Source organism: Barbus barbus (genome assembly GCF_936440315.1).
Source record: "Barbus barbus genome assembly, chromosome: 13".
In the NCBI taxonomy this organism is placed as follows: Eukaryota; Metazoa; Chordata; class Actinopteri; order Cypriniformes; family Cyprinidae; genus Barbus; species Barbus barbus.
The window spans coordinates 6,675,269-6,685,744 of NC_136741.1; the positions used below are offsets into that span (position 1 = coordinate 6,675,269).

The following is a 10,476-nucleotide window of genomic DNA, read 5'->3' on the forward strand; positions in this document are numbered from 1 at the left end:
TGTGTACAGTCTTTCTAAAACACATCTGTGTGGTGAGACTTTGCATGGTCCTAAATTGACCGAAAAGTCACAAAATCTCAAGGAAAAATGTAGTTTGACCAATATTTCAAGCAAACCGAAACCGAGTATGTGTCAAAAACAAACCACAAAAACAAGTAAACTAAACAAGAGAGAACCTGGCAACTTCATTTCAGGTAAGGGTCGTGTAACCCGCCTCTCTCAGCACTAGTGCTTTAAAAGCGTCGACTCCTCAATCATGGGCGTGGAAAGATGGGAGGGTACGCGGTGGGAAATAAGAGCGTGACAACAACATACACCAAAAGAAGAAACACTTACCAGAAGCCGTTGGTTGGGTAAAACTGAACTGTTGTGATAAAAGTTGGGACCGCGTGCGTCTAGTTTTAGAATAAGATTCACAGATATTTCCCAAACGAGACATTTAACCGCAAACCTACCGCCTGCAGCCAAAGTCTAGCTCTGACAGGGTCACGAGGTGAAGCCGTGCAGTAACTACATATTAATGCCCTGTGGACATTTACGATTCACGTGCAACAACGCCGATGTCTGAAAGACCGCCGCCACCTCACATGAAGATGTACTGACGTGAAAATGCCTTCGTACCCATTACAATTCAGAACAAACAAACTCCTTATTGTTGGTTTTAAACGAAATAAGCCTCGCACTGTGTCATAAATAATAAAAATAACGGACGCTATCTGTGTCTTCGATCTTGTGCAAAACTATTTAGTGCTTTAGTGTTTGTTCTTATACAATTTCAGGACCAGCTGTCTGTGTCTTACAGCGTTGACACCCGCAGGTCCGCACTGTTCAACTAAAGCTCCACTGTACAATGTCTTGGCGCTCGCCCGGTTACGTCATTAACCTGCGTTCAAATAATAGAGTGAACAATTCTAAACGTTAGAGGAAATTATTAGCGCATTCTCAAAAACTAAGACATTGGTTGGCTCGTTTATTGATTCATTAAATTGCCGAGACAACTGACTTGAATTCTGTGTACAGAACAATGTATTTGTGCATCCCGATGCAAACATATTTGCTTTGATTCAGCGTTTGATTGCAAAATGTAAAGGCATTAAAGCCAACCAGACACTTGAGTTAAAACTTACCAAGACCATCGGCACCGCTTCCTCTTTTAAACGCTTGTTAGGTTTCTTGAGAAAGCCCATTGTCATCTAGTTACTCATAATTCGGGAAGCTCTCCTTTGTAAAATGCTCGTTGCACACAAACAAGCCGGTGGTATCAGTGGTTGATGGTCAGCCCAACACCTATAGCCAGCGTTTAGCTATTTCAGCGTTGTGAGGGAAGCAATGAAAATGCTGCTTGTTTTGGAACCATATTAAAGCACATTTTAGACCAATGCTTCTAAATGGTCATATTAAAATCCGCCTGTCAATCAAAATATAAGACCACGCCCTCTCACGAGTATAATGGGAGGTACTTACATGACGCAGTGAAGTACAAATCATACCTTGTTACATCATGTAATAATACTAAGTGAAATCAAACAGCAAATCAATGCTAAAATTGAATTTTACAAAATATTTTTTTTTCCCGGTTGCTTTCAGTTAGATTGTATAATTTGTTAGTTTTGTTTTTAATAAAAGGACCTTAAATCAACCACTATAAACTGTTAACTACACAGCTGTTTCACAGCAGCTTAATAAAGCTTTAAAAGTACAGAAGCCTGTTCTTAAAAAATAAAAATAAAAGTGATTGCGACTTTTTATCTCAGTTTTATTACAATTCAGATATTTTCTCGCGATTCATTTTACTTCATGTTACTGCCACAGAATAAAAAAATAATGGAAAATTCTGACTTTTTTTTATGATTGCCAAGTTTATATCTTTCAATATAAAATATAAACTTTTAAAAAACCTGAATTGAGAGAGAAAAAGTTGCAATTACCTTTTTATTTTATTATCTTTTAGCTTCCATAATAAATCCCATCTATACTGTTTGATTACTCAGTGGCTAAACATCTAGAAACGTGTGAGACAATTGTGAAACAACTTCAACAGAAAACACTTTGGCCTGAGGAAGTGTTTTATTAGAATAAACTGCTGTGTGACATACAGCTTTTGTAAGCAGACCAGCCATTACATTTATTTCAGCCATCAGCCGAAATATAATAAAAATGAACTTAATACACCACTAAGGTGCGATTGTGTTTTAAATGTTCCAAAGCCATAAGAGACTGAGCATGTGCCATAGACAGTACTGTCCATCCAACCGGCTTCACTTCTTTTTGGGCTGATTAGGTGTGTTGAATTTGAAGAAGATGATGTCACCATCTTCTACAATGTAGTTCCGCCCCTGTTGTCTGTATTTTCCTGCAGCCTGCAAGTATTTGACAACATTATCAGTTCAGTATTCAACCTTTAACAAGCCACGCTATTTTATGTCATCAAGCACACCATTAAGATCTTACTTTAGCTGCGTTTTCACTGCCTTCCTCCTTAAAGTCTGCAAACTTCATGACTTCAGCCATGATGAAGCCTTTCTCAAAGTCTGTGTGGATCTTTCCAGCTGCTTGCGGGGCCTTGGTGCCTTTCTGTAAGATGTTCAAACACATGCAAAATATTTTAGAGGTATTATTTCGGTATTAAATGCATTTCTGAACATGTGCTTTTCTCACCCTGATGGTCCATGCACGGACTTCGTCGGGTCCTGCTGTGAAAAAGTACTCCAGCTGCAGGGCTGCATACCCATTCTTGATGATCTTAGTCAGAATACTGAAACAAGGAATTAAGATTTCACAACGGGAAAAACATGAAAGGAAAAATTATGATATCACTATTGAATAAGCACGACGACCTAAAGTAAGACTGACTACAGCATTTATAACATTGTTTTTGCACTGCTGAAAAAATGCTTTTTGCATGTGAAAAAGTATTACGTTTCTTAAAGGAACAGTTCACCCAAAATTAATATTTACTCACCTGTAGTCTATCACTAACACTATCCTCTAATACTAGAACTCTTTATTCTATCTACTCGTTTTCTTTTTATTTATTAAAAAAACAACCCTCTAACACTAGCATTCTCTATTCTTGTCCTATTCTACCAACGTCTTATCTTTATACAAGTTGCTTTGGATAAAAGCGTCTGCTAAATGATTAAATGTAAATGTAATGTAAATGTTTCCAAGATGTACCCGAGTTTATTTCTTTATTCTCCATTGGAAAGTGAGAGTTCAAAAGCGTTAATTGACGTTAATTGAAGGAGTGGAGTCATGTTGATTACTTGTGCATCATTACAATGCTTTCATCATCTGTTTGAACTCTCATTCTGACGGCACCCATTCACTGCAGAGAAGCCACTGGTGAGAAAGTGATGTAGTTTCCCCTTTCTCCAAATCTGATCCAATGAAGAAACAAACTCGTCTACATCTTGGCTGGCAAATTTTCACTTTTTGGATGAAGTAATCAATTAAATTCAGCCAGGAGGAAATAGAAGGAGAGCAAATCCTGACCTCTGTGTTTTGTTCTCCTCACAATATTTCTGTTTCTCTTCATCAGTCATATCCTGATACTTGCTCTCAAATCCCCCACTCAATGGGATGACCAGCGCACCTGGATCATGAGCGTCAACCCACTCCTTGATCTTCACCAACCTACAAAACGAAAACAGATTTACATCAGCGGTCCTAAACTCAGATTACCTCAAGGCTGATAGCCACAAAACTCAAGCATCCATCAATTTGGACTATATCCACAGTTATTTAGAGTGAATCATTTCTCCATTATACCTACCATACTGCTTTGCATGTTTACTGGAGTAATGACACCCAAGACTTGATTTCTTGACAATCACAATTCACAATCAATCAGGAAGCAGTCCCGTTAAAGGTGTAGTTGCACCAAAAGTCACCATTTACTCACTCTCATGCTGTTACAAACCTATATGCATTTATTTCTTTTGCTGAGCACGAAAGAAGATATTTTGAAGAATACTGTATTTTTTTTGTTCATACACTGGAAGTCATAGATGTATATTCAGCAAAAATGTTTAGTTCTTCAAAATATCTTCTGTGTTCCACAAAAGAATAAAGGTCATAAAGGTTTGGAATGACATGAGGGTGAGTAAATGGTGACTTTTTCATTTATGGGTCAACTATACCTTTAAGAGGCCGTACAACATATCTGTCAGGCTTTGATAGAACAGTTAGTTATTCAAAGTTATACACAGCATTCACTTAACACATGGCATTTGAAAATCAGTTTCATTTTAGTTGGACAAGCAAAAGAGAGTCAAAACTAGAAACGTAACTGAAAAGCACAACACCACAATGGGCATTCCGAGTTTAAACAGCTCCATCATTTTAGTTGGAAAATAATCTAGATTTGTCAAATCACATTGCACTGTATGTGTCTGAAATTGTCAGTCCTTGTCTTGTGTTTCCCCTCCTCCTGTGCCCATATTTGGCCTTCCTGTTCCTGTCCTCGTTTGTCTCCATTAGTTTAATTAGTCCCTAGCCCTGTGTTTTGATTAGTCCACACCTGTTCCGTATTTCCCTGTGTTTATAATCCCTGTGTTTCCTAGCCCCTGTGTCCGGTCTTAATCGTCATTGATGTTCGTCTCTCCCCAAGCTCCTCGTCTCTGTGTGTGTTTCAATAAAAAAGGCTATTTGGAACTCCTACGTCTCCTCGCTCCTTGTGTCCCGAGAGGGAACGTGACAGAAGACCGGACCTACTACAACACTATGGCTGAGGACAGGCTTTGGTGTCTGCGGCAGGATGGTCGGGAGTTGGTAGAGTATGTTGAGGAGTTCCTTGAGCTTTCCAACGAGGTGAGCTGGATTGACGCCTCACTCGGTGTGTGTTTTCGGTTTGGGTTGGACAAGGATGTCATCAGCTGCGATATCCCCACGTCCAGTTTTTCTCTTATCGGGCTGATAAATTATGTCCTCAATGTACATGGCATTGATTTCGAAGTCGAAGAATGTCAAACTGATCTTCGTCCAACCCAACCCGAGAACAACCCGGCCTCACCAGCTCACCGCTCGCCAGGACCCTCCACATGCCCTGCCAAATGTTCCGGCCACCCCACTCTTCCCAGCACTGCTGCTGTCCTCAGCCCAGAGCACCCGCGCAACCCCGCGCTTCAAGAGCGCCCTCCTGAGTTCCCGCTGGTTCCGTCCAGCCCTCCTGAGTTCCCGCTGGTGCCGTCCAGCCCTCCTGAGTTCCCGCTGGTGCCGTCCAGCCCTCCTGAGTTCCCGCTGGTGCCGTCCAGCCCTCCTGAGTTCCCGCTGGTGCCGTCCAGCCCTCCTGAGTTCCCGCTGGTGCCGTCCTGCCCTCCTGAGTTCCCGCTGGTGCCGTCCAGCCCTCCTGAGTTCCCGCTGGTGCCGTCCAGCCCTCCTGAGTTCCCGCGGGTGCCGTCCAGCCCTCCTGAGTTCCCGCTGGTGCCGTCCAGCCCTCCTGAGTTCCCGCTGGTTCCGCCCAGCCCTCCTGAGTTCCCGCTGGTTCCGTCCAGCCCTCCTGAGTTCCCGCTGGTTCCGTCCAGCCCTCCTGAGTTCCCGCTGGTTCCGTCGCGCCCCCAGGTGTCCGCGCTTCCAGAGCGCCCCCAGGTGTCCGCGCTTCAAGAGCGCCCCCAAGTGTCCGCGCTTCCAGAGCGCCCCCAAGTGTCCGCGCTTCCAGAGCGCCCCCAAGTGTCCGCGCTTCCAGAGCGCCCCCAAGTGTCCGCGCTTCCAGAGCGCCCCCAAGTGTCCGCGCTTCCAGAGCGCCCCCAAGTGTCCGCGCTTCCAGAGCGCCCCCAAGTGTCCGCGCTTCCAGAGCGCCCCCCAGTGCCGGCTCCACGCACGTGCCCTCCAGTGCCGGCTCCACGCACGTGCCCTCCAGTGCCGGCTCCACGCACGTGCCCTCCAGTGCCGGCTCCACGCACGTGCCCTCCAGTGCCGGCTCCACGCCCGTGCCCCCCTGAGTTCCCGCTGGTTCCGTCCAGCCCAGCTCGTCAAGAGCGTCCCCAAGTTTCCGCGCTGCAAGAGCGCCCCCAGGTGTCCGCGCTTCCCGAGCGCCCTCCCGTGCCGGCTCCTCGCACGTGCCCTCCCGTGCCGGCTCCACGCACGTGCCCTCCCGTGCCGGCTCCACGCACGTTCCCGCGGGTTCTGTCCAGCCCCGCGCTGCAAGAGCGCCCGACAGAGTCCGCGCTGCAAGAGCGCCCGACAGAGTCCGCGCTGCAAGAGCGCCCGACAGAGTCCGCGCTGCAAGAGCGCCCGACAGAGTCCGCGCTGCAAGAGCGCCCGACAGAGTCCGCGCTGCAAGAGCGCCCGACAGAGTCCGCGCTGCAAGAGCGCCCGACAGAGTCCGCGCTGCAAGAGCGCCCGACAGAGTCCGCGCTGCAAGAGCGCCCGACAGAGTCCGCGCTGCAAGAGCGCCCGACAGAGTCCGCGCTGCAAGAGCGCCCGACAGAGTCCGCGCTGCAAGAGCGCCCGACAGAGTCCGCTCCTCTGTGGCTCCCAGGGGGGAGCTTCCCCAAGAAAATTTTGGGGGGGGGTAAGAGGGTCACAGCCTGTGTGGCCGGGCCAAGGGCCAAGGCCACACGACCCGAAAAAAATAGGCCGTGGCTTCCCGAGTCCCCTGACCCGCCCTGGCCTCCCGAGTCCCCTGACCCGCCCTGGCCTCCCGAGTCCCCTGACCCGCCCTGGCCTCCCGAGTCCCCTGACCCGCCCTGGCCTCCCGAGTCCCCTGACCCGCCCTGGCCTCCCGAGTCCCCTGACCCGCCCTGGCCTCCCGAGTCCCCTGACCCGCCATGGCCTCCCGAGTCCCCTGACCCGCCATGGCCCCTGGAACGGGCACCGCCCTGGAGGCCTCCAGAGCGCCCACCCCCCCTCCCCATTGGATGGTGTTAGGCGTGAGGACACGCCTTCCGGAGGGGGGCGTAATGTCAGTCCTTGTCTTGTGTTTCCCCTCCTCCTGTGCCCATATTTGGCCTTCCTGTTCCTGTCCTCGTTTGTCTCCATTAGTTTAATTAGTCCCTAGCCCTGTGTTTTGATTAGTCCACACCTGTTCCGTATTTCCCTGTGTTTATAATCCCTGTGTTTCCTAGCCCCTGTGTCCGGTCTTAATCGTCATTGATGTTCGTCTCTCCCCAAGCTCCTCGTCTCTGTGTGTGTTTCAATAAAAAAGGCTATTTGGAACTCCTACGTCTCCTCGCTCCTTGTGTCCCGAGAGGGAACGTGACAGAAATGTGGCATTTACTAAATAGGCAATAGTGAATGAGATAAAGATTTTATACGAGCACACAGGTTGCTGTCAATACCTAGGGCTACAACTGTGTGTGTATGCCTATGAACAACAGGATCACTTTAAGATAACATTAAAGACCATTAAATATTGAAAAGCGATTTGCAGGCTGAATTAATGTACAAACACTTGAAGAAGGATTCACTAACAGCAGATGAAAAGCTAACATGTCATCTCACCATTTATTCTTTTTCCTGATGTAATCTTTCTCCGAGAGGTTTACCAAATAGATCATCGGCTTGGACGTCAGGAGCAGATACTTATTCAAGACCTCAATCTGGAGAATAATAAGAAAAAAACTGTTAGTGTATAATCAAAACCTCAATCTGATCAAAGAAACATAGGTCCTGCAGGACTAAAAATTATAAGAAAAAAAAGATTTCAACCTCTTTGTCGTTCCATTCATGATAACGAACATGTTTCTTTTCATCAAAAACCCAGGACTTTATTTTACACATGATGTCCTGCGAGTAGAGAAACCAAAAAAATGTAAGTGCTTTCTGTTAATGTACTAAGTAGGAAGAATTCTGCATTGGTCAGATGCATACTGGGATATATAGTTCACTCACATATTCAGGTTTAAGTTTTTTGTCTCCTCCCCTGACAGCGGTTTTCTCAAGCTTATCAATGATTGGCCCAATCATCTCTTCATCCTTCATCCTCAGCTCTTCATGGATGATCTCAATATCCCTCACAGGGTCAACACAGCCCTCAACATGGATAATATCTTCATCCTCAAAAGCTCCTACACACACGGTTGCATATACACATTATCAGGGTTATTTTATTCATACAAATACAAAATCCATACATGAAACAAAACATTAGGGTTCTTGAGCATTTGGCCAATGAATTTCCACACAATTTCCAAGATATTTCTGGATTTACAGAGGATTCAGAATTTCAGATGCATCTCAAATAACTGTCACACTGTCAATTTACATTCACAGTAGACATTTTCATGGCTTTTTGTAATTGTTTACCTAATTTCATTTAGTTTTTCAGAAATTTTTTATTCTCTCTTACATATATTCATTTCCAACTACTTTGTTCATAGCAGATATGCAGAACTTAAAAAAATCTAAAAATAAACAATGTCTTCAGAAATGGTTTGAAATGGCTATCTACTTACGTGTCATGTGAAAGATGGCATCACAGGCACTGATGTGGGAGAGGAAGGCGTTACCCAATCCCTGGCCTGCATGAGCACCTTTCACCAAGCCAGCAATATCCACCACGTTCAGAAACGCTGGAACCTTACTGGAGTGAAATATAAAAGAGAAATTAAGATCATGTCACTGATGACTAGAAATAAAAGCGGCTGATAACTGTATTATGCAGACATGCAGTGGGTACCTGACTGGTTTATGGTACTGACAGAGGAAGTCATAGCGCTCATCTGGAATGGGCACACGGCTCTCGTTTGGGTCAATGGTGCAAAAGGGAAAATTCTCAGCCGCTGCCTGACTCTTTGTCAGAACATTGAAGAACGTTGACTTTCTGAAAGCACATACAAATGAATTGAGATAAGTGATGAGAACATGGATCACTGACACATTGTTATGCATAATAAATGAACAAATACTTGCTATATATATACAGAGACTCAAGCTACATTCGAAATTGCAAACTAGATACTTGGTCTGTACATTACTTCACCTCTATATAAAAAAAGTATGTTCCATGTACTATGTATAAAATTCAGACATATCACTGCCATACTGTTGTAATATCACTGCCAAATAACCTACCAGCACTGGTGGCATTTTTACCTACCGTTTTGCAAATACTATGAATTTAACTCTTTGGCGAACGTACATACTATATAGCATGGACAAATTCACACAGCCCGACTTTGTTGCCATTCAATAACTACTCCCCATCCTGTAGCAGAATGATTTGTCATTTTCATAATGCACCATGATCATGCGTCATCATCCTTCTAATAATTTCACAGCAGGATAGGTTTCCATTAAGCACAAATAAAATGCAACTAGGTCAAGCATTCACACTTTATTGACCCAGCGCACATGCATACAGCCAGAATGCCAGCTGGGACTGACACATACCCTACATTTGGTAACCCAACTATTCCAATTTTCAAGGATGTCCCGAACCGTCCAATCAGAGGGGGTTGTTTTGGTCCATCTCCTCCCTTCTTTGGAGGCATCTGTGGAGAAAAAAAAATAATACCTACTTTCACTTTAATGCATTACATAATCAATCACGCCAAATAACGTCACACAACTACCACACCTTTTTAGGAGCCATGGTTAAATGCTGTCAGTACTCTCTTGCAATATTACAAATGGAGTATATTTTGCAGAGTATATTTTGCATAATTAAGATGCGGTAAAAGCTAGGCAACGTGTAACTTCTTCGCCTGGCTAACTGTAGTAACTAGTTGCCATTTCACGACAGTCAAACCAATGGTACCAGGTTCCCAAAATAGCCCCCGGATTGAGTGTAAACTGACCGGCCTTATTCACTGTAAGAGAGGCTAAATATATGCCCCTCCCTGACAAGTGAGAGAAGGCATGCGTGTATCATATCATTGTTTATAAATCTCTGCACTACTGCCAACTGACAGCCGGGTTAGTAGAGGTAGGGGTGCTTCATTACTCGCTAAGAAGCCAACAGAGACCCACATGTGGCTCCAGAGCATCTCCAATTCATTAGTGTGTATAGCTAGTTAGCATGCCGGTCATATGAAGGGGCCAATATGCAATAAAGCAGACCATTTAAACACAAATAGCACGTTTAAGCGATGCATACATAAATAAGATCAAACCTATGCTTATATCACCTTGATATCACACTATGTCTGTCAGCAGATGGGGAATTTCGCTGTGCTCAAATGAACACACGTTGCTCCTCACTTCAGCCGATGAAACGGAAAGAATGTTCATACCGGAAGTCGGAAGAGTCTTGAATCCTCACATTGTGATTGGTCGAAACGATTTACGATGTAATGACGTTAAGGTAAACGCATACGAGATGACGTAAACGCATAAGGAGCCACTGAGAAACCAAACAAGAGAGAAAAATTCAAACTTTAAATATGATCACACACTTCTAAAGATACTTGGAAAGTAATTTTGAATTCTAACGAGTCTAGTTGTTTCCCTGATTGTGAAGTATCTCACTAACTGTTAGGTTTTGAGACAAATAGTTAAGTTACATGATTGTTCAGCCACATTTGCATTGTTTAT

General features: G+C 44.8%; 1 protein-coding gene across 1 annotated transcript; it reads right to left on the bottom strand.

The window, feature by feature from the left end:
* Positions 1–1,739: 1,739 nt before the first annotated feature.
* Positions 1,740–10,201, bottom strand: LOC306878793 (obg-like ATPase 1). Its single transcript, XM_079431325.1, has 11 exons — positions 10,071–10,201; positions 9,334–9,434; positions 8,621–8,764; positions 8,397–8,524; positions 7,834–8,009; positions 7,651–7,728; positions 7,444–7,541; positions 3,496–3,636; positions 2,659–2,755; positions 2,452–2,574; positions 1,740–2,360 (listed from the first exon to the last, which is right to left on the bottom strand). Exons 2-11 carry the CDS (start codon positions 9,432–9,434, stop codon positions 2,259–2,261), a joined length of 1,188 nt encoding a protein of 395 aa, XP_079287451.1. The 5' UTR covers positions 10,071–10,201; the 3' UTR covers positions 1,740–2,258.
* Between the last annotated feature and the right edge of the window lie 275 nt (positions 10,202–10,476).